Genomic DNA, 25,058 nt, shown 5'->3' with positions numbered 1-25,058 from the left:
TTGCGAAGATGTGGAGTCCGTTTGGGTAAATATTCATGGTGGAAATAAAAGTTGCCAATTGCTTATTGGGGTATGCTACAGACCACCTCATATTAATGAAGCTGCAGAACTGCAATTACTACAGCAAATTGAAAAAGCGGCAAGTAAAAATGAGGTCATAGTTATGGGCGACTTCAACTTTCCAGACATTGACTGGGGTATTGAGGCTACCCATTCTGGTAAAAGCAGCAGATTTCTGGCAGCACTACAGGACAATTACTTGACTCAAATGGTAACGGAACCAACTAGGGGGAATGCGTTACTGGATCTGATCATTTCGAATAGACCAGATAATGTATCAAATGTGCAGGTTCAAGAACATTTGGGAAATAGTGATCACAACATGATAACGTTTGATCTGGTGACTGATAGGCCACGGGGCAGCGGGACCACTAAAACTATGAATTTTAGAAAAGCAAAGTTCAATCAAATTAGGCAGGCACTAAGTTTGGTGAACTGGGATAATGTACTACAAGGGGAGGACACTGAAGGGAAATGGCAAGCTTTTAAACGTATTCTCAATCAATATTGTAGTATGTATATCCCATATGGAAACAAAATGTCTAGGAATAAAAAAAGGCCTCTATGGATGAATAGAAAGGTTAGAGATAAAATGAAGAGGAAAAAGAATGCCTATAAGGTCCTAAAACAGGAGGGGTCCGAGGCTGCACTCAGCAATTACAAGGAGTGCAATAAAAATTGTAAAAAAGAAATTAGGCTAGCAAAGATCGAAGCTGAAAATCAAATCGCTAGGGATATCAAATCTAACCCAAAAAAGTTTTACAAGTACATCAACTCTAAAAAAAGAAAGGTTGACTGTATAGGACTCCTAAAGGATGAAGGTGGAAACTCAATGGTGGATGACCAAGGTAAGGCAGAGTTATTAAATGCTTTCTTTGCTTCTGTCTTTACAAAGGAAACAGCACTGTTGCAAATTACAGAGGCGGAAGAGTCTCAATCTTCTAACTGTAATATTAAATACTTAACGCAGGAAGAAGTAAAGGCAAGACTAAATAAATTAAAAATAGACAAGGCACCTGGCCCGGATGGCATGCATCCTCGGGTCCTAAGGGAATGAAGTTCAGTTATAGATAAACCCCTTTATCTTATCTTTTGTGACTCTCTTGCAACTGGCAGAGTCCCAGTGGATTGGCGTACAGCCCACGTTTTCCCATTATTTAAGAAGGGCAAAAAATCAGATCCAGGAAATTATAGACCTGTAAGCTTAACATCAGTTGTATGCAAACTATTTGAGGGGTTACTAAGAGATACTATACATGACTTCATAGTAGAAAATAATCTTATTTCTCAGCATCAACATGGGTTTACTAAAGACAGGTCCTGTTTGACTAACATGCTCAGCTTTTATGAGGTAGTGAATGCTAATATGGATATTGGGAATGCTGTAGATGTGATATACTTAGACTTTGCTAAGGCCTTCGACACTGTTCCCCACAAAAGTCTGGTGCAAAAGATGAGGATGCAAGGACTGGGGAAGAGTCTGTGTGCTTGGATAGGGAACTGGCTAATGGACAGAAAACAAAGAGTTGTGGTCAATGGATCATACTCAAAATGGGAGACTGTTAGCAGTGGGGTCCCACAGGGGTCTGTACTGGGTCCAGTGCTCTTCAATTTATTTATTAATGACCTAGTGGATACAGTAGTGAGCAATGTTGCTATTTTTGCAGATGATACAAAATTGTGCAGAATCATCAACTCTAAGGAAGATAGTGTTATATTGCAACAGGATCTGGATAGGATGGCTATATGGGCACATACATGGCAGATGAAATTCAATGTTGACAAATGTAAAGTCATGCATTTTGGTCGTACCAATGGTCTAACACCATACAAAATAAATGGGATACAGTTGGGGACATCAAACTTGGAGAAGGACTTAGGAGTACTCATCGACAACAAGTTAAATAATCGTACTCAATGCCAAGCCGCTGCAGCTAAAGCTAACAAAATTTTGGGATGCATTAAAAGGGAAATAAAAACTCGAGATGCTAGCATAATATTGCCCCTGTTTAACTCTCTAGTAAGGCCACATCTGGAATATGGAATTCAGTTCTGGGCACCACATTACAAAAAAGATATTGCAGTTCTAGAGCAGGTGCAGAGACGAGCAACAAAATTGATACGTGGGATGGAAGGTCTCACTTACCAAGAAAGGTTAGATAAACTGGGTTTATTTAGTCTAGAGAAAAGACGCCTTAGAGGAGATCTAATTAACATGTATAAATACATCAGAGGGCAATATAATAGCTTGGCGGATGAGCTTTTTGTCCCTAGGCCTTCTCAAAGGACTAGAGGACATGATCTGCGCATGGAGGAAAAACGTTTTAGCCATTTATTTAGGAAAGGGTTCTTTACAGTAAGAGTGATTAAGATGTGGAATGCATTGCCACAGGAAGTCGTTATGGCAAACTCTATACCTGCATTTAAAGGGGGCTTAGATGCTTTCCTTGCGTTGAATGACATCCATGGCTACAATTACTAGGTAATGCCAATGATGTTGATCCAGGGATTTTATCTGATTGCCATCTGGAGTCGGGAAGGAATTTTTACCTTGTAAGGGTTTTTTCGCCTTCCTCTGGATCAACAGGGATATGTGAGGGAGCAGGCTGGAGTTGTACTTTGTACTGGTTGAACTCGATGGACGTATGTCTTTTTTCAACCAAAGTAACTATGTAACTATGTAACTATGTAACCTTATCAACGTTAACACACCTTATCAGAGTAGCATAGCGAGTGCTACAAAACTAATGCCTGCTAATTGGCAATGGCACTCGTCCTGCCCTGAGCCCCTGTGGGTTCGTAGCGCTCGCTATGCTACTCTGATAAGGTGTGATATCTTTGATAAGGTGTGATATATATTTGAATGTGTGATATTTGAGTTATCACAGTTTAGTGAATCAAGCCTGTAGTGTGCAAGAGGCCTTACACAAATCAGTTTTTGATCCGTGCAGCGTGCCGACTATAGGCCTAGTATTAAACAAAAATCCTGGTAAGTCTGGTTCCACATAATTGGGCTGGGTAATCTACGACTGCACCACTTCCACAAGCCCTATGCATAGTCATTTTTCTTCATACTTTGCAAATATTAAGGCCAAGGCACTCCAAAACAGCTCTATGCAAACTAGATGATATAGCCTATATACAGTAGTTATTTTTGTTTTTTAAACAAAATTATTTGCATTGCCCCTCTTCACTGGTGGAAGTGATGCGTTATGGATATTGCCTTTTGCTTATGTGAAAATGAACTTGGCAAATTCCTTCTGTTTTAAGAAGTCAAAATGTATTTTGTGTATGTTGTTTCTTTGTTTCTGTCTGATTCCAGAGAAATTATGTATGTAACAAAATAAATGAGAAAATTGTTTACCTCATAGAATAAACTCAGACCTGTCAAATATTTATTTCTATAGTGGCTATGTTTCCACCTAGATCAGGCATATAGGGATGGTCAGTGAAAAGCAAATAATTCCAAGCTAATGCAGAATTCTATGCTTATGTTATGCAAATGTTTGCAACTTGAAAACAGGCAAATCAAATACTAATGCTTGATTTGCTCATTTTCAAGTAGCAGCTATTTACATACAATTTGCATAACCTTTGCTTCAACTCTGAATTATTTGCATCTCATTGTCCATCCCTAATCAAGAAGTATTTCCCTTTAGTTATATACTTTTTTTCCTTTTATGTAATATTGAATATTGTACTCTGTGTGACCAGCATGTGGCAGCAAAGAGCTGCTTAAAGCTTCAACGCAAACTTCAGCTTAACCTGCTCTTCTATTTACAGGGACTTCTCTGTTTCTGTGCATGACATTTACATTGATAAGACAAAACCATTGTGGCATAATTACTTTCTTTGTGGACTAAAAGGAGTGCAGGTAAATATTCTCTATTACAGATATTTAAAATCAGAGATGCAAATTATGCACAGGGTACATGTATGAAAGTCAAAGTTCACATTTTCCTACCTGTAATGTAGCCTATTTGTCAGCCATAATCATTTACAGTTATTTATTTAACCCCTTAGTGGATTAACTGTCTTTCTATATGTTCTTTCATCAGTATGCTGTGTGCATTGTCCTTTCCATAGTTTATTTTATACTGTCCCATAACCACTTCACCACTGAGGGGTTTTACCCCCTGACCACCAGAGCAATTTTCACCTTTCAGCGCTCCTTCCACTCATTCGTCTATAACTTTATTATTATTTATCGCAATGAAATGAACTATATCTTGTTTTTTCCGCCACCAATTAGGCTTTCTTTAGGTGGGACATTATGCCAAAAATTATTTTATTCTAAATGTGTTTTAATGGGAAAATAGGAAAAATGTGGGAAAAAAATTAATAATTTTTCAGATTTCGGCCATTATAGTTTTTAAATAATGCATGCTACTGTAATTAAAACCTATGAAATGTATTTGCCCTTTTGTCCCGGTTATAAAACCATTTAAATTATGCCCCTATCACAATGTTTGGCGCCAATGTTTTATTTGGAAATAAAGGTGCATTTTTTTCAGTTTTGCGTCCATCCCTAATTACAAGCCCATAGTTTATAAAGTAACAGTGTTGTACCCTCCTGACATAAATATTTAAAAAGTTCAGTCCCTAAGGTAACTATTTATGTATTTTTTTTATTGTACATTTTTTAATTTTTTATTAATTACAAAAAAAATAAAAAATTGGGAGTGTGGGAGGTAATGAGTTAATTTTTTGTGTAAAAGTAATTTATTTGTATGGGAAAAATGTTTAGGGTGTAGTTTTACTATTTGGCCACAAGATGGCCACAGTAACTTTTTGTTTTCATGCGACCTCCAAGCGTCCTTCCGGAAGCTTGGAGGAAGTACTTGGAGGCTGGGTAAGCAGGGGCGTCGCTAGCCCTGTTTTAGGGGGGCACGTGCCCCCAATCTTTCCTGGGGTGCCACGGATCTCCGCCAGACTGCCCCCTCTGTCAGGACAGCGGCTTCCTCCAGCCGCCGCGTCACTGACACTCGTCTCAGACCTCAGGATCAGGCGGCGAGCCGGCGACCAATCGTGCGGGCGCTAGGACCCAGCGCCCGCACTGATATGCGGAAGTGACATCACTTCCGCATATCGAGCGGGTGCGTCCAGCGCCCGCTCGTACATCTGGTCGGGTCGCCGCTGATCCTGAGGTCTGCTGAGAGGTAGGGGGGGAGCGGCGGCGGCTAGAGGGGGGGCCTCCCTGTCACTCACTCACTAAAGGGGCTCCCTGGCACGCACTCACTCCCTAAAGGGGCTCCCTGTCACTCACTCACTCCCTAAAGGGGCTCCCTGTCACTCACTCACTCCCTAAAGGGGCTCCCTGTCACTCACTCACTCCCTAAAGGGGCTCCCTGGCACGCACTCACTCCCTAAAGGGGCTCCCTGGCACGCACTCACTCCCTAAAGGGGCTCCCTGTCACTCACTCCCTAAAGGGGCTCCCTGTCACTCACTCCCTAAAGGGGCTCCCTGGCACGCACCCACTCCCTAAAGGGGCTCCCTGGCACGCACCCACTCCCTAAAGGGGCTCCCTGGCACGCACTCACTCCCTAAAGGGGCTCCCTGTCACTCACCCACTCCCTAAAGGGGCTCCCTGGCACGCACCCACTCCCTAAAGGGGCTCCCTGGCACGCACCCACTCCCTAAAGGGGATCCCTGGCACGCACCCACTCCCTAAAGGGGCTCCCTGGCACGCACCCACTCCCTAAAGGGGCTCCCTGGCACGCACCCACTCCCTAAAGGGGCTCCCTGTCACTCACTCACTCCCTAAAGGGGCTCCCTGTCACTCACTCACTCCCTAAAGGGGCTCCCTGTCACTCACTCACTCCCTAAAGGGGCTCCCTGTCACTCACTCACTCCCTAAAGGGGCTCCCTGTCACTCACTCACTCCCTAAAGGGGCTCCCTGTCACTCACTCACTCCCTAAAGGGGCTCCCTGTCACTCACTCACTCCCTAAAGGGGCTCCCTGTCACTCACTCACTGCCTAAAGGGGCTCCCTGTCACTCACTCACTGCCTAAAGGGGCTTCCTGTCACTCACTCACTGCCTAAAGGGGCTCCCTGGCACTCACTCACTGCCTAAATGGGCTTCCTGTCACTCACTCACTGCCTAAAGGGGCTCCCTGGCACTCACTCACTACCTAAAGGTGCTCCCTGTCACTCACTATCGGGGTCCCTGTCACTCACTACCTAACTGGAGGCACCTGTCACTCACTAGCTAACCTGGGGGTCCCTGTCACTCACTACCTAACTTGGGGGGGCTACCATATTAAGGGGGCATTCTGCCTATTTATGTGAAATGCTGTCTATTTATGTGCCTCATGACTGCTGAATGTGTCTTGTTGGGAGTCTTATGATTTGTTGGGGGCCTCATGATTGCTGAATTTGTCTTGTTGGGGGCCTCATGATTTGTTGGGGGCCTCATGATTGCTGAATTTGTCTTGTTGGGGGCCTCATGATTGCTGAATTTGTCTTGTTGGGGGCCTCCTGATTTGTTGGGGGCCTCATGATTGCTGAATATGTCTTGTTGGGGGTCACATGATTGCTAACTGCGAGACTTTGGGAAAAGCTGAATCCTTATCATATGAGACAATAGCATTAAACCTACTTTTTTAGCGTTTTAAAACAGAAAATAAAACTGGGAGGTTCTAAAAAATTGAATACATTTTTCAGGAGTAGGATGGATGAAATTGTTTATCTTCACAGTTTATTTTCAACTTGGATTTTCCATAATGTTCATGTATGAGTTAAAACGTTTGTACAGTATTTAGTTTAAATTGCTGTTGCCACTTTGCGATAGATACCGGTAAGTGACTTTTGGGTTGCAGTTTGGGCACTCGGCCTCGAAAAGGTTCGCCACCACTGTCCTAATCTGATGTCCCACCATTGCTAGGTTCATGTAAATTTGTCTCCACCCGTTACCACACCTATATTCTGGTCCATGGCCCACCCATTTTTTGGTGCGGCGCGATAAGCACGCCGCACAACGTGATCGTCATATTTTTGGCACGCTAGCTGCAGTGTGCTGAATTCTGCTGCCTACAGTATGTACAGTATACGCTGTTCTCTAGTGCTTGCACTGTGTGCTGATTTACCTCCAGTGTGTACAGTGTAAGGTGTTACTCTGTGCCTTTATTGATTGTAAACCAGCTGTATTGTATGCTGATCCCTGCTACTTTCAGTATGTACAGTATTAGCTGTAAAGCCTGGTACACACATGCAATTTTGATTAGCCAATTTTAGCTCTGTTCATAAAATTCATTGTCTGTTGGCCCACTTACTGCACGGGGGTGGGAAATTGGGGGTCAGTGATTGACCAATCAAAATTGTATGTGCGTATACATCTTTGATTTATGCCTATACTGATTGTAAATGATCGAAATAAAAGACAGGGGGCTCCGTCCAATATTTCGATGGGCAGGCCCGTTATCCGTAGCTTACACCGCTGCTAAGTTCATGTACATTTGGCCCCACCCATGGCCACGCCCACTCACCGCATGGCCACGCCCATTTTTTGCCGCGGCGCGCTGCGTGCGCCGCATGTACCTCCCCGCCTGGTGCCCACAGGTGCCACTGATCTCCAAGGACCCTAGAAACGCCCCTGTGGGTAAGTGTGTGTTTTTCACAATGATCGCGCTGCCCATCGGAGAGCAGCGGATCATTGTGGAGCTTAGATCAACGAACGGGAATGGATTTTCCCGTTCATTGATCTCCGGGCGAGCGGGCGGCGGCGTGTTTACTAGCGGCGGGCGGCGTGTTTACGAGCGGGAGCGCGGACAGCGGCGGGAACGCGGAAAGTACGGATTTCTCCGTCCCTGAGGGTTAAAGGATGGAAAAAGGGACGGAGAAATTCGTACGCGTGGGGGTAAAGTGGTTAAAGGATAATCCGAGTCCTACTTCAGTCAGAGCATCTGATCTGCATTTTTGTTCAGGATCTATGGCTAAAGTATTAGAGAATGAGGATCAGCAGGATGGCCAGGCAATTTGCATTGTTTGGAGGACAACTTTAGCAAGAGGGCTATGGAGGCTGGCTGGTGTTTCTGACATTATTGTCAGATCTGACAAGATTATCAGCATGCTTGTTTCTAGTGTGATTCAGACACTACTTCAGCCAAATAGACCAGCAGGGCTGTCAGGCAACTGGTATTGTTTAAAAGGAAATAAATATGGTAGCCTCCATAGCCCTCTTGCTACAGTTGTCCTTTAAAGCAGACCCAAACCAAACATTTTTTTTAATTCAAAATATTTCGTTGCGGGGGGCGTGGCTACCGCTCGATCCGGATGGTTGTGTGCCTCTGAGCTCCACTCTTACCGCCGCTGACTTATCCTCCTAGGAGGGCTGCTATTAAGCATATACTATCGGGGATACCTTTCTCAGTGTCCCGGAACGCTGATGGGACCAAAGAAAGCGAAGAAGCATCAGGCTGAAGCTGAAGCTATGGAGAAATTTCTCCGTGACACACAGGCCTCCCAAGATGGCGCCTCCTTGGGACAGGCAAAAGATCTTCCTCAGGCTGTAACTGGGGCATCCGCATCCCCTCTCACTGCGGAGCGCATGGAACTCTTACTGACTCGCCAGAAAGACTCCCTGATGGCACATATAAACAAGCTGATTACATCTGCTACAAAGGAGCTGAAGACTGATATTGCTGCCATAGGTGAACGCACGAGCGCACTGGAGAAGAAAACTGACGACCTCGTAACTAAGCAGAATCTCTTGGAGGATGAACAGACTCAGGTTCAAGCGGACATACGCTTTCTTCGGCTAGCTCAAGAAGATTCTGAAAATAGAGACAGACGCCAAAACGTTCGCATCAGGGGAATCCCTCATTCTGTGACTACAGATACCCTTCGTGATTACTTGCTCCGTCTATTTAAACATTTAATCCCTGATCAATCTGACGAAATGTGGCGCCTAGATAGAGCCCACAGGGCCCTGGGAAGCTCCTTAAGGAACCCACAAGCACCCAAGGACATCATCATGCGTTTCCTTTACTTTGAGAGCAAGGAGGCCCTTCTAGATGTCACCAGAAACATGGCCACGATAAACTTTGAGGGGAATTCACTAAGCTTCTACAGTGATCTCTCCCTAGTCACCCTTGAGAAGAGACGCCAGCTTCGCCCACTCACTTCAGCTCTTAAAGAAGCAGGTGTACTCTACAAATGGAGATTCCCCTTTAAATTGATAGTGACACGAAATAGCCGCACCTACATCTTGCAAGACCCTGATGAGGCCCCGGAGTTCTTTAAGAAATTGGGACTTTCGCGCCCTAATGGGAAGTCCCCGGACTCTCCGCCTCAGCAAAACTCCACCCCGGCTACTACATCTCCCCCCAGCAGACAAAGGATGTCACCGGACTCGTCCGCTGCTGATACGGGACGTAGAGGGTCCCCTTCGGAAACAGTTTCAAACCCGGCCTCACCAGACCCATTTTCTTGACTCTCTCATGCCTTTATTGCCTTCCCTCAGTATTTCCTGGGACTCCTTTCTCACTGAAGGCGGCTCGGACACACCAACCTACGTCTCGGGCTGAAACCCGTTCTCCCACCTTACTGCCTAATGCCTTATCACACTATGCTTTCGAGCTTAATCTATCAAGCTTGGCAGGACTCTGGCAGTACGGCATCCATGTGGATTGGATGCGGTGAAGGTTTACTACAGATGTTTTATTTTCTGTTTACTTTGTTTATGTTTAATCCTTTTAGGTTAGATCCTTTACAGTACAGGTTTTCACCCTTGATAAGTATATGTCGAAAACAATGTATGTCTGATCATCCTAATTCTAGTATTCAATTACGCATTTCTATATGTACATTAGAATGGTGGTAATTATCTCAATTCATTCTAAGGGGCTTAACTCCCTTCTAAAACAACAACTTTTGCTGAGAGAGTGTAAGCGCCTTCAGGCTGACGTGGTCATGGTGCAGGAGACCCATTTTAAGTCTCCTGACCATCCTAAGCTGACATCTAAAGAATATCCAAAGGTTTACTATGCTTCAGGTAAAACGAAAAAAGCAGGGGTTGCCATACTTCTCAAGCATTCCTTTCAATTCCAGGTTCAAAAGGTGCTCCAGACCCCCTTGGCCATTACTTACTCATACAGGGGATTTTGGGGGGTAAGGATATCCTTATAGGTGACATTTATGCCCCAAATTCCAATCAAATTTCATTCCTTAAAAAATTACGGAGTAAACTGATGAGGTTTCGCTCTTCAGAATGGCTTCTGGGAGGTGATTTTAATTTAGTACACTCTACCATGCTGGATAGAACTCCTATTAAAAATAAAGACACACAGGTTAAGGTTGATCACCTATCAAGAGAATTTAGGAGGTGGACGCGAGGGCTCCAATTAGTGGACATCTGGAGAATCAAAAACTTAACTGATAAATCATACACTTTTTTTTCCCATCCCCACCAATCATACAGTAGGTTGGATTACTTTTTTTATATCCAAAAGCTTAATCAGGATTTCCTCTACTGACATACAATCTATTACGTGGTCAGACCACGCGCCTATTTCCTTGTCATTGGATTTGGGTCCCCACCGGAAAGGCTTATGCCACTGGAGGTTGAATGAAACCCTTTTGAAGGATGATGAAGTCCTTACCAACCTTACCAGAGACCTAAATGAATACTTCTCCCTAAATACAAACTCAGTTTCACAGATGTCCACTTTATGGGAAGCGCACAAGGCTTATATCAGGGGATGTTTAATTGGGGCAGGGTCTAAAAGGAAAAAGGAAGCCCAGGCCCTGTTACAATGGAAATTAGACTTACTGAAACAAGCTGAAGGTAGATATAGACTAAATCCCTCTAAGGCTCATTATGAAGCGTGGCAGACGGCTAAACTTAAAGTGCAGGAAACACAAACTCTTGCAGCTGAATGGGCCCTGATCTGGACCCGCCAGCTCTACTACGACAAAGGCAACAAGGCGCACACTCTCTTAGCGAAAAGACTACGTAAGGAGCAAAATGACAGAACTATTTATGCCTTAAGAAATTCTGGGGGTGTTGTGTCTTCTGATCCTGATCATGTGTCCAAGAACTTCGAGGAATTTTACACTCATCTTTACAATATCCACAGGGAGGGGACTAGTTCTTATACAGGTAAAGGCTTTCAAGCCTTCATGAATAATACTACACTACCTCAGCTTTCTGAGAATCAAGTCCTGGGTCTGAATTCTGAGATCACCTTTGAGGAAATGGCTTTAGTTATAAAGGAATTGCCTAATAAGAAAACACCTGGCCCAGACGGGCTTTCCTATAGATATTACAAACGGTTCTAACATATCTTGATCCCCTATATGGTGAAATTATTTAACTCCTTCATGGATGGTCCCCTATCCCCACATCCATGAAACGCTCCTTATTGACAGTTATACCAAAAGATGGGAAGTACCCTCTTGATCCAAAGAGCTACCGCCCAATATCTTTATTGAATTCTGATCTCAAGATCTTTTTCGAAGATCTTAGCTAATCGCCTTAATGAAGTGGTTGCCTCTCTGGTGGATGGAGACCAGGTGGGCTTCATCCCACAGAGAGAGGCGGGGGACAACACCCGTAGGGTTATAGACTTGATCCAGGTGGTGGGGTCCTGTCGGAGGCCTTCTCTGCTCCTGAGTTTGGATGCGGAGAAGGCCTTCGACAGGATTGCTTGGCCTTATCTGTTCAGAATACTGGATAGGTTTGGCTTTCAGGGTAGCTTTATGTCTTCCATAATGGCTTTGTACGGTGGGGTAGAAATGGCAAGGAAAATCCCCTTGGCATCTGCCTCCTTTTTCCCCCTCTCTAATGGAACCAGGCAGGGGTGCCCCCTGTCCCCATTATTATTCGCCCTGTGCATAGAACCCTTAGCGGCGGCTATTAGGCAAGCACAAGATATCAAGGGCATACACATAGGGGGTGTGTACCTTGACTACAAGGTAACATTGTTTGCTGATGATGTGATGCTGACTCTCTCCCAACCCCTGATCTCGTTGCCTAATTTACTCCAGCTGATAGACTCTTTCGAAAAGATTTCTGGTTTCAAAATTAATCCAGACAAAACTGAGGCTCTCCCATTATACCTAACTGAGGCAGACCTTTCTTCCCTGAAGTCACACTTTCCTTTTAGATGGAAGAAAGATTCTATTGGATATCTGGGTGTTAATATCACTAAGTCCTACACCACATTGTATGGTTCTAATTTCCCCCCACTGCTGAAGCAGATTGAACGTGACCTGGACCGCTGGTCTTCTTACGGGATCTCCTGGATTGGGAGGATCTATTCAGTAAAGATGAATGTTCTTCCCCGCCTGCTGTATCTCTTTGAGACGCTCCCGGTGAGGGTCCCCTCGAAGGTCTTGGACAGATTTCAAAAGGATATCAGGAGATTTATATGGGAAAGGAAGAGACCTAGAGTTCCTTTTTCGGTCATGGAGACCGATAGGACCAGAGGTGGGCTTTCAGTCCCTAATTTTAAGCTATACTACATGGCCTCCCACCTAAGACACGCTATTGAATGGTCAGCTAAATCTTTACGATATAAATGGACGCAGATTGAACAAGCTTCAGTCCACCCTGGTTCACTGGGCTCCATGCTTTGGCACAATGGGTCACCATATAGATCTTATCCCTCCGCATTACCCACGGTCCGCTTTACTAAAACAATCTGGGACTCTGCTAGGTTAAAATTTGGTCTAAGGGGGGAGGTCACCTCGCTGGAAAGAATCAGAGATGTTCCCAATTGTCCTGCGGAAGCACTTGAGTTTATCTTACGCCATTCAGAAAACCCTGATATATTTTATCTTAAAGATTTTTATGATCCCTCAACAGGCTCTTTTCTCCCAATCTCAGTATTTCAGTCACAATTTCAACTCCCATCTTCTTCATTCCTTCCATATTTACAAATCCGTTCGTGCACTGCCTCCAGAATATCCAACAATAACTTACCCCCTCTCACTGAGTTTGAGAAAATGACTCTAGAAACTCAGAGACCATCTCAATCTATCTCTAAATTGTATGGTATCCTCTCTTTGAAGGGCTCCCAACAACCTGCAAGCCATAATTATATGTTATATTGGGAGGAAGAATTTAATGAATCTTTAGATTATACTGATTGGGAAAGCATATGGGACAATGCCAGAAAATCCTCCATATGCACTACTGTAAAGGAAAACATATATAAATTAATGTTCAAATGGTATTATACCCCTGTACTCTTATCCAGATTATTTCCAACTACCTCAGACCAGTGCTGGAGGGGATGTGGTAATAGACGGACCCTGGCCCACATATTCTGGTCTTGCCCCAAAATTTTGGGTTTCTGGCAGTCCATAGCGGGCGGACTTGATCTTTAAAGTTATTAGGAAAAAGATTCAGCTAAATCCATGGGTCTATGTTTTGGGTAAATCCCCACCGGGGCTTCGTTCTCACTCTCGGAGAATGGTAAATCATATCCTTACTGCCGCTCGACTGCAGATCTCGGCCAATTGGAAAAATAATCACCCCCCCCCCACCCTAGAGGCGGTTATCCTTCGCATACGCAGGACCAGGATAATGGAATACCTGTCTTCGTGGTCAACGATTCCGCAGGACAATTCCGTAGCACTTGGGACTTCTGGGACATTAATTTCGACTTAGCCTCTGAATCTTAAGTCCCTCCCCCCTCCTCTCTGATTACCTGTCTAGCCCCTTTATCCCGATTTACTCTGTTGAAATGATTACTAGGATAGGACATACCATTATGTTATTCATGCAAAGGGTTATCGTACTAATTCTTACCTTAATTATTATATGATTCTTTTATGGCTCTACACTAGATAAAGGAAAAAGAAGAAAGAAAAGTGGTTCTCTCTCTTTTTTATTATTTTTCTTGGGTTTTATGGAATAATTTGTCACTTTTGGTATGTTTATCTATCTGCTATACTCTCTTAGAAGATATATATTCTCTGTACACCTGTAAAACCTGTTTATACTCTGAACCTCTTAATAAAAATTGAGTTACAAAATATTTAGTTGCAGCACTCTGACACATACAAAGATAAATAAACACTCCTTCAAGCCTTTTTCAAGATAAATACCGTGGCACCCCAATTTACTAAGAGTAAGTTGCTGCTGTGTAGGGATAAATCCTCACATCCACATCCTAGTTTCGGCGATTGCCATCATCAGGGGATAAACCTGAGGTTTATCCCCTGATGACGGCAATCGCCGAAACTAGTCGGGACAAGAGCGGGCAGCACGGAAACAGGATCGAGTTGTGAGGTCTGAGTACCACTTTGAGTGGGAAGCGTAATCAGCCAGGGAGGGTCCTAAGTGGATTAGGACCCTCTAGAAGTAAGTGCCCACCTCGTATTGCCTGTACTGTCTTTTATCCAGAAATAAACGAATCAGTATAATCCACTGAAAGCATCCCTGTTTACTTTATCTGCACATTGAGTGCATACAGGTGGTGAAGTGGAGAGATACACTACTGAGAAGAGTATACCTGCGCTGTGAAACTTTACTATAACTCCTTCAAGCCTATGAGCATTTCAGTGCATGCTTTTCACCCTTCTCTTTTCATAACTAGGGTTATACAGGTGGCAGCCATTAGCAATTCCTCCTTTGCCAGACACCTCCTACACCACCAGTTTGCCGGATTCTATCCCAGCAATATGAAAGGAAGGGGAGGTGTTCCTCCAATAAATGTAAAATATTTTATATTTGTCATCATGCAGCTGGAAAAAGGATGCTATTTATTATTGTAATGTAGAAAATAGATTTTATTTCTGAAATTCACCTAGGAGATAATTTTACATCTTCTATTTAAAATAGCTTTTCAGCTCTCTGCAATTGAAAAAGTACCAAAAAGTGGGTGAAAAAATACTGTTAAAATTATTCTGAGCATTTTCTTGCTTGCTGGTGGATCTGGTGGATTAAAGGGCATTTTATTAATAAGATATGACATTTCACCTAGGAATAAATGTAGGAGAAAACGTGAATTTGATCAGGCCCATTGTGTAGTGTAATTGGTGTGCGGTGTAAGCCTACCACACCATTAAAAGCACTTTGTTCTTTGCGGCAGACTGCGTTGACAAGGAAATTGGAGTGGCCCCAATTAATCACACTTAATCACACTATGGTTACTGTGACATGTCTCATAGACATTAATGGCCACTGCGGCAGGGCAGACTGACATGATGTAGTAAGTATAAAAGTGGCCTAAAAGGGTATAGATATGTCATCCTCCATATCCCTCTTACTTTAAGTTTCTTTAAGTTTTTCCTGTGTATCCATCTACATTGTCAGTTTGCTCCTTCTCTGTTTTTCTAATTATTTTGGTTGCCATGGGTAATCAACACACGCCTCCCTCTCTTGAGGCCAGATTGATCAAAATCAGTGTGGGAAAATTGAAGCAAAGATGTTGCATAAGTAAAGCAGTGTTTAGAATGATCTCATCCACTTTTACACCAGTTTTCTCCACTTTTGATTGCTCTGAGAAATGAGTAGAGTACTTCTGAAAGACAACTGTTGCTTTGGTTTATTAAGCACACTGTGCAACTCGCAGCAACCTTAGAAAGAATTATGCTCAAAGGAATTTGAAAACTTTTTTTTAAAATAACCACTGTAGGTAACATCAAAAGCTGAGAGCAGCATATTTTTATTTGGAATTGGCTGTCCCTGATTTCAAGCATCTGCATCTCCTGTACATATTATTGACTGGTATAAAAGTTCAGCGACTAAAATATGGGATTGTATGGGAAAAAAAAATAAATCACGAAACACCTGTTACACATTATTCCTTGTATAGGCAAATTTATTAGACTGAAGGCTGTGGCATAGACTTTAATATCTTACACCTTAAAGAGACTCTGTAACATGAAAAACATCCCCTGGGGGGTACTCACCTCGGGTGGGGGAAGCCTCGGGATCCTAATGAGGCTTCCCACGCCGTCCTCTGTCCCACGGGGGTCTCGCCGCAGCCCTCCGAACAGCCGGCGACTGTGCCGACTGTCAGTTCAATATTTACCTTTGCTGGCTCCAGCGGGGGCGCTGTGGCGACTTTCGGCACGGAAATAGACGGAAATACCCGATCTCCGTCGGGTCCGCTCTACTGCGCAGGCGCCGGAAACTTGCGCCTGCGCAGTAGAGCAGACCCGACGGCGATCGGGTATTTCCGCCTACTTCGGCGCCGACAGCCATCAGAGCGCCTGCGCAGGAGCCAGGAAGGTAAATATTGCGTCACCGCTGTACGGAGGGCTACAGCGAGACCCCCGAGGGACGCAGGCCGGCGTGGGAAGCCTCATTAGGATCCTGAGGCTTCCCCCACCCGAGGTGAGTACCCCCCAGGGGCCGTTTTGTCGTTACAGTTCCTCTTTAAAAAATGTTCTCCTCATATAGAACAAAACAACAATGATCTCCTTGGCCACCTCCTGTGATGCCCCTACTGATCAAGCTGTATTTTCCTCTAGGTTGTTCCTCTCATATTTACTTTAACTGGAGGGAGGGGATGCCACCAAGGGCATATACCCTCTTTTGTCCAGTGGAGACTGGCCCCCTCTCTTTGATCTTCAGTGAGTTTTAGGTGCCTCCTCATCGGAGCTGGATCCAGTTTTAGCACTTTTTACTTGCAGTTGGATCTAAAGAGGAACTCAGCAAGTCCCTCACACCTTTTGAAAATATATATCTGGATAAAGCCCCCACCAATGGCTGTCTCTCACTAATATACTCTCTCTTTATTGATTGCCAGAATTCAACTGATAATGTTTGATTAAAATGGGAGAGAGACCTTACAACAAAATTCACAGAATCCCAACGGGGAAAAATAATATTAACACATAAATCTTCAATTTCTGTTAAGATATTTTCTAGGTGGTACCGTACCCAGGCCAAATTGGGTAAGAAGTACTCAATATTTTACCACTGGGCTGGAGGTGTAGAATAGAACATTTTGATCTTTTACATCTTTTTTTTTTTTTTTTTTTTTGGTCCTGCAATAAACTAACATGATTTTGGACTAAGGTCAAGGAAACTATTCATGATGTCACAGATTTTATGCCCCCTGATATTCCTGATGCTGAATTTGTTTCTCCTGCATTGCAACCCATGGCCAGTTAATGAGTATAGGAGATCAGTCATTGTTCACCTGTTCAATGCCTCCAAAATTATAATAACTAGACACTGGAAATCTCAATCTCCACCTTCAGCCAAAGAATAGCTTGAGGAGGTAAATCAAACTGAGAATACGGAGCACTTGACACAGAGGTTTCACAACAGACATGACCATCATGGGTCTATTTCGTGAGGATGGTTGGAATTTAAAAACACTACTTATTATGCAACCTCGTGTCTAGGCTAGCTTTTGTACTACCTGAACCTTTTCCCTTGAGAAATCTTTATTTTCTCTAGTGCATCAGTGCGGTCTTTGTGGCTGATATTGTGGTGAAACCCTTCCCATAGTCTGATGTCACTGACAGTTTCCTATCTCTGAACCTTGTTGCATTGTGGGAAATAAAAGCTGTACAGCTGTTTCCAACTGCCAAGCAACCAGTATCTCCTTCTTAGGGCCCTTTTACACTTATTCAGTTGCTCTCAGTTATAACTGAAAGGACAACTGATTTTCTTTCACTTAGTTTTTATTTGCAAAAGATTATGTGCATTACAAGGTTAAAACTTTTATCATATAAAACATATAAACCAAGTGCTGTAGGTACATTTACTAATACTTCAAACTAAATATAAAGTAAGTCGTATGCTACATCAGAACATAATGAACATTAAGCATTGGTATAATATCAAATGTCGACACCTCAATATTAGACGTATATCCCGTCTTACAAAGCCCAGGACAGCCAATTGATATACTAGAGCGTTATACATTGAAGCCCATAATTATTTTATTCCCCTACACGCAATCCGTTTGAGATTTAAGTTTAGTATCATGTACTATGCTATATAGGTAATCCATTAGTCTAATATCCTCTAATCTTGACATCACTAAGCTATTAGGGATAGTTGTTTGCTTCCACTGTCGGACTACTGACCATAAAACTGCACATATTGCAGCATAATAGATCCTTCTATACTTTTTGGGACTGCAGGGTTAGGTGCAAATAATAAAGCATGCTTAGGTTCAATATTTATAGTAGTAGAAGTGACAGCGGAGAGATTGAGTTGCAAAATGTCCCATATCGGTTTAATTTTATTACAGTACCAAAAAATGTGGGATAGTGTGCCATTTTCTTGACAGCCCCTAAAGCATAATGGAGAGGCTGCGGGGAAGAGCTTGTGTATTTTCTCAGGGGATCTGTACCATCTTGTGAATAATTTTAATGCCGTATCCTTTATCATTGGAGTACAAGTTGCTGTCAGCAGATTTTGTGCTAATGCACGCCACGGAGTTAGATCTAAATTTATCCGGAGTTCTTCCTCCCAGTCTGTCATTAGTTTGGTTTTTTTGTTCTTGCTGCAAATCTATCATATGTATATATAGCCTGGAGATAGTGCCCGTCAGTGGTTCATTACTAAAATACCAATTCTCATAAAAAGTGCAGTTGTACCTTCCCAAGGGGCCGTAGATTTAACCACTTGCCGACCGGGTACTCCTAACTTTCGTCAGCAAAGTGGCAGCTGCAGGACCAGCGACGCCGTACGACCAGCGACTGCGTAGCCGGCTGCAGGCTAATTAATCAGGAAGCAGCCGCTCGCGTGAGCGGCTGCTTCCTGTCAATTCACGGCGGGGGGCTCCGTGAATAGCCTGCGGGCCGCCGATCGCGGCTCGCAGGCTAAATGTAAACACAAGTGGAAATAATCCGCTTTGTTTACATTTGTACAACGCTGCTAACAGTAGCAGCGTTGTACCAGATCAGCAATCCCCGGCCAATCAGCGGCCGGGGAACGCTGTCACATGACAGGCAGGAGCCTGTTAGAGGCTGCACAGGACAGATCCGTTCCTGTGCAGCCTCCGATCTCCGGGGAAGGGAGGGAGGAGAGGGAGAGGGGGAATCCTGTGGTGGAGGGGGCTTTGAGTTGCCCCCCCCCCCGCCAGCCACACGCAGGCAGGAGCGATCAGACCCCCCCCCCCAGCACATCATCCCCCTAGTGGGGAAAAAAGGGGTGCGATCTGGTCGCTCTGCCTGGTGTTTGATCTGTGCTGGGGGCTGTAGAGCCCACCCAGCACTGATCAGCGAAAACAGCGCTGGTCCTTAAGGGGGGGTAAAGGCTGGGTCATCAAGTGGTTAAGAAAGAAATCTCGAATTTGAATATAATGAAAATATTCACAATTAGGTATGCCATAGTTATACTGAAATAGCGAAAAGGCAGAAAGTTTGTCTGAGATCCAAAACCTATTTGAGGTAGTGAGTCCCAGAGAGATCCATTTGTCAAATGGGGTCTTATTCTGAAAGGCTAATGGAAACCCGGGGTGACCCACAAATGACAGGCGAGAGGGTTTTGGTGAGCATAGCTTCATAGTTCCTCTATATTTATGCCATAATTCAAAATCTGTGTGCACAATTAGATTAAGATCCAGCAACCCTCTAGCCTGTGTGAGTGATAGGTAAGGGATATTTTGAATATTGTAAGGGAGAACAGAATCTGCCTCAAATTGCGCCCAAAGAGTCTGCAATGGGGATCTAGACCATTGAACTTGTTGAGAAAAGCGTGTTGCCAGAAAGTAATAAAAGATATTGGGAACTCCCACCCCACCGTCTGTCTGTTGCCTGTATAGATATATGTTTTTAAAACGCGCTGGTTTCCCACCCCATACAAATTTATTAATAGCTTTCTGAAATTTCATTAGCATGGTTTTCGAGGGGTTTATAGGAAGGGCTCTCATAAGGTATAATATACGAGGCAAAATTACCACTTTTACTGCGGTTGCCTTACCCAGCCATGAAATTCTATATCGCGTCCACTCGTGCAAGGTGTGTTCGATAGATTTTAGCATAGGTATATAGTTAGCTGTGACTAATGAGTCAAAGGATGAGGTCAATTGTATACCCAAATAGGGGAAATGAGACTCGGTCCATCTAAAGTCAAAATTTGCTTTATATAGTTTGACCACAGGTTAACTGGCAATGCGTATGATTTTTATGTGTTCATTCTTAAACCTGATAACGCTCCAAAACGGTCCAATAAAGGTAATAATATGGGCATGGAGGTGAGCGGCTGTGAAAGAAATAGCAAGGCGTCATCTGCATATAAAATAAGCCTATATTCTTTTCCTTGTTTCATATAACCCTTAATATCCGAATTATTATATATGGCTAATGAGAGGGGTTCTATAGCTATTGAAAATAATAATGGCGATAGAGGGCAGCCTTGTCTGGTTCCTCTCGTTATAGACAGTGGGTTAGATAAAATTCCAGGCATTTTTATTTTAGCTGTGGGGTTGCTGTATAGTGCCAATATCCCATTATAGAAGGGGCCCATAATTCCCATTTTGAAGAGTACCTTATTAAGATATGTCCACAACACTGAATCGAAGGCCTTATGAAGGTCCAGACTCAGCATTATGTATCTTTGATTATATAATTTAGCGTCCTGGAGGATATTACATGCCAGTCTGGTATTGTCTGTGGTTTGGCGTTGAGGTATAAAACCTAATTGTGGAAGAGAAATAAGATCTGAAATAACCAGGGATAGACGACTGGCCAAAATTTTCGAGAAGATCTTGGTGTCATTATTAATTAAAGAGATTGGACGATAATTTTGTGGGAGGGTATGATCTAGATTGGGTTTAGGTATGAGTGACACGAAGGCCTGTGTTAAGTCTGGAGTAAATTTATTGCCTTGTAGGGAATCATTATATAATCTTTTCATTTGTGGGATTAAGATGTCCTTAAACAGTTTATAGTATTGGCCTGTAAACCCATCTGGGCCTGCTGCTTTGGAGGTTTTTAATGAAGAGATAGCTGTGGAAATTTCTTCATCTGTGATAGGCGAATTAAGTATTTCTAATTTGTCTGCGGGGAGGGAAGGTATAGGAAGGGAATTTAGCCAGTCGTCTATCCCCGGGTCAACATGAGTAGCAGGTGAAAATAATGCACTATAATATTTTTCAAAGATAGTCATGACTTTAGTAGGCAGTGACTCTACCGACCCATGTCCATTCTGGAGTTTATACAAATGGGGGGGTTTATAATAGGAGGATAATTTCCTCGCAAACATAGTGCTCGCTGAATTTCCGTAAAGTAAGAATTTAGCTCTGCAAAATTTCAAGGCTTTCTCTGTGGATTCTGAAAGTATTTGATTCAAGGCGTATCTTTTATCTTTGATTAGAGTTAGAGTATTGTGATCAAGATCAGCACTGTGTTTTCTATAAAGTAAATCCAACTCCTTAGAAAGCTTAAGGATATTCGCTTGTCTTTGTTTTTTTACGTTTAGAGGCCATCTGCATAAACGTCCCCCTTATTACAGCCTTATGGGCCGACCATAGAGTTGTATTTGACACCTCACCATTATTGTTTAGGATAAAGTATTCCTCCAGGATGGACTGGGCCTCACCCACCACGCCCGGGTCTTGTAATAGTAAGTCTTCAAACGCCAATTCTCTGTTAAAAATGGGGTGCCTAATGTTTTCAGTGAACCCAGTACTATTTGGTGATCTGACCAAGCACACGACAGGATATCAGCGGACTGAGCATTGGTCATCAAAACAGCTGACAGAAAGATATGATCTAGTCTAGCATATGAATTTTGAGGATGCAAATAATAAGTATAACTTCTGTCACCCATATTGAATGCTATCCAAAGGTCAGTCATCTGATTTGTGTTCAGTGCTTGTCGTAGGGATTTAGGAAAAGTTCTACTTCCCTCAGTGGTAAAACTTCTGTCGACCAAAGCATTTAAGACACAATTGAAATCCCCTGCTATAAGTAAGTGGTTGGATTGAAACCCTTCTATTCTAATAAATAAATCTTTAAAAAATTGAGCTTGCATCGAGTGTGGGGCATATACATTGCATAAAGTAACCTCCTTGCCTGAGAGAGTACATTGGAGAATAAGAAACCTACTTTCAGGATCCTTATATATCCTTTTTAGTTCAAACTGAACTCCATTTCTAATTAAGATGGCAACACCTCTTGTTTTATTCCTATACGTGGTATAGTAGTATCGACCAAAATTTCTACACAGGAAAGAGGTTGTGAGAAGCGAGTCTCCTGTAAAAGTAGGATATCTGCTTTCAACTGTTTGTATTGACGAAATGCAGTCCTATGTTTATTGGGGGAATTAAAGCCTTGCACGTTATGGCTTATAATGTTTAGTGTCATTTTTATGGGGGGTAAAAAAAGCGAATTATAGGAATGCAAGAGGCTATGTCATCCATTGGCTGTCCTGAGCAACAAGTCACTAAATAAAAGAGGTTATAGGAAAAAGGTGTCTGTAGTTGATCATATTGCATAAAAATAAACATCATAACTAATGTAAACTGGTAAAACATATTAACCTGGACCGAGTCCATTAATGAATAGAAAACACAACAAAGTTTTTAAATCTACAGGCTGCGTCTCCACTTATTAGTGGGAGAAGAGTCCTGAGAATCAACAACCTCCCAAAAGAGTAGGCTGAGGGGGGTAACGCAAAATGCACAGAGCCTGGCTTCGGGAAAACCGCTAGACATGCTTAAAATAAAGTGCGTAGCAAGTCACTGCAAGGTTTAAATCTGGAGTGTGCAAAAAAATATAAAGTTCTGGGTTGCATTGGAATAACCAAGGACAAAATAAGCAGAAAACAAAATTTTAGATGATATCACCCATCCATCACGGAGGATCTGGAGAGGAGGATCGAGATGCTGGCAGGTTGTTTGATCTTTGCGAGTGTTGAGACCAGATAGGAGAGAGCGATTTCTGACTTGCTCCCTTTAATGGTGAAGGATCTCTTTGTAGGCCCAATTTTTGTAACATCTTATTGCCATCGCTGGGTGACTGAGCAAAATGAGTGGTTCCATTTTCCGTGACAATCAACTTAAAAGGAAACCCCCAGCGGTATCGGATTTGGGCCTTTGAGAGCACTGAAGTTACATTTTTCATCGCCTTACGTTTTTCCAGCGTGGTGGGCGACAAATCCTGGAAAATCTGTATTGAATGTTCCTCATATTGAAGGTTAGTAGTAGATCTGGCCGCTTTTAATATCTGTTCCTTTATTAAAAAGTCTTTCAGGCACAAGACAATATCCCTGGGTGGTTTTTCAGGTGGGGGCAGCACTCTAAGAGCCCTGTGGATCCTGTCACATATGAAGGCCTCAGTTGCGGTATCTGGAAGCAATTTCTGGAAGATGGCCATAACGTGGGGTGTAAGTTCCTGATAGGATTCTGGTAGGCCCCGTATACGGAGGTTATTCCTCCTATTTCTGTTATCCAGGTCCTCTGACTGGGCTTGTAGTGCTTGCACTGTTTCGTTTAGAGTACGATGTTCCTTTTTGGAGGGCTTTGTGCGAGGCCAGTAGCTCATCATGCTTGGTCTCCAGAACATCCTTCCGGGAACCGAGTGACACGATCTCTTGGGTAAGGGAGGCATCCACTCGCCTGAGTTCCAATTCAAATTTACCTGCGAGGCGGGTGTACATTTGCTCTAAACTGTCCTCCAGGTCCTGTTTAGTTAGAGAGCGTGACCGTTCTGGTTTAGCTGTTGTCCAGTCCGCGCCTCCTTCCGACAAGGAGTCTTGTGATGGCGTGGGTGAGGCGTCGCCATCTTGGGAAGGCATGCTGGAATCCCACGGCCTCAGAAAGTAGTCCGTTACAGCTCTCTGGCGCCTGGAAGCCCCGTTCTTTTTCCTCTGGGACATGCACCGCAGCTTTATGAAGGGGTGGCTGAAGAATTAGGCTTCTGAAGTTGTGCGGAATACCCCTGCGAGCGGCTTTTGTAGCCCGGCGAGTACGGAGCTACATCTAGCTGCTTCCTTCCTTCAGCGCGCCGCGCATGCGCCCCCTGGACAACTGATTTTCAAAGTAAGTCCCATGTTTTCCTATGGCACCTTTCACACTTAACATGTTTTAACTGAAATCTTTTTCACAATGCACTGCTATGGAGAAGAAAAAAAAAAACGCATACCAACTAAGTGTAATCGGGGCCTTAGTCTGTCACATTGCTAGTGGGTGTGGTTATGTATAATGGCAGTCGGTGCTGTCTGTTTTTTTTTCATGTCTGCCAGTAGTAAAGATTACCTGCAGTCTGATTGTGGATCAAACAATATGAACAAATTAAGTGGTGACTATCAGAATCCGAATCATTTTATTTTCGGCAAGCACGACTGGGTCATGCCCAGAATTGGTTTTGGCACAAAAACAGGGCTTAAAACAGGAAAGGACACACAGTAGAAATACAAAGATAAACAGGGTAGCATTCATCAGGTAAAAGCTATAAAGTAATACAGTAATTGCATACGAAAAACATTTCCCCAAGGAGATGTGGGGTTTCGGCAGTGCAGACATGCATAGGAGGACGATTCCGGCTGGTAGTGGGAGAACGGTCTACGGAGAGGGGGAGGAGGTGATGGTAGTGGGAGATGGGAGTTAATCAAGAGAGTTCAGTGATTTGACCGCAGAGGGGAAGAAGCTGTTCCTGTGTCTTGTGGTCCTGGTGTAGATGGACCGATACCTCTGGCCTGAACGGAGCCGCCTGAAAAAGTGGGAGCCAGGGTGTGACGGATCACTCGCGATCCGCAAAGCTCTGGAGTGCAGTCTGGTGTTGTAGAAGAGGTCCAGAGGGGGAAGTGGTTTTCCAATGATTCTCTCCTCTGAACTGATGACTCTTTGTAGTTTTTGTCTGTCGCTGGCAGAAGAGCTAGCGTACCAGACCAGGATAGAAGAACAGAGAACAGATTCAATTGTGGCTGAGTAGAAGCTCATCAGAAGTTTCTGGTCCATACCGCAAGGTGGGGGGGGGGGGGGGAATTACAGTGCCGCCAGGTTCTCCTGAAGTATTTGGGGGCTGATGGTGTTAAACGCTTAGCTAAAGTCTAGGAGAAGAATCCTGGCATATGAGTTCGGTCAATCATTTCCTGATCTGTTTTTTTTTTTTTTAACTTCTCACTTTTTTCCC

General features: G+C 43.6%; 1 protein-coding gene across 3 annotated transcripts in view; it reads left to right on the top strand.

The window, feature by feature from the left end:
* The window catches only part of GALK2 (galactokinase 2), a 306,129-nt gene that overhangs the window by 67,482 nt on the left and 213,589 nt on the right, over positions 1–25,058 (top strand). For all 3 annotated transcript variants that reach the window (XR_011030291.1, XR_011030292.1, XM_068275411.1), the window contains exon 4: positions 3,844–3,934. Coding sequence is in view for 1 of the 3 variants with exons in the window: in XM_068275411.1 (XP_068131512.1) it covers positions 3,844–3,934 (91 nt within the window). In the remaining 2 variants the exon portion in view is untranslated. The remainder of the gene's footprint in view (positions 1–3,843; positions 3,935–25,058) is intronic.

This window comes from Hyperolius riggenbachi, chromosome 3, assembly GCF_040937935.1.
Source record: "Hyperolius riggenbachi isolate aHypRig1 chromosome 3, aHypRig1.pri, whole genome shotgun sequence".
NCBI lineage: Eukaryota > Metazoa > Chordata > Amphibia > Anura > Hyperoliidae > Hyperolius > Hyperolius riggenbachi.
The sequence above is the reverse complement of the archived record's forward strand: the minus strand, read 5'-3'. Positions and strand labels throughout refer to the sequence as shown.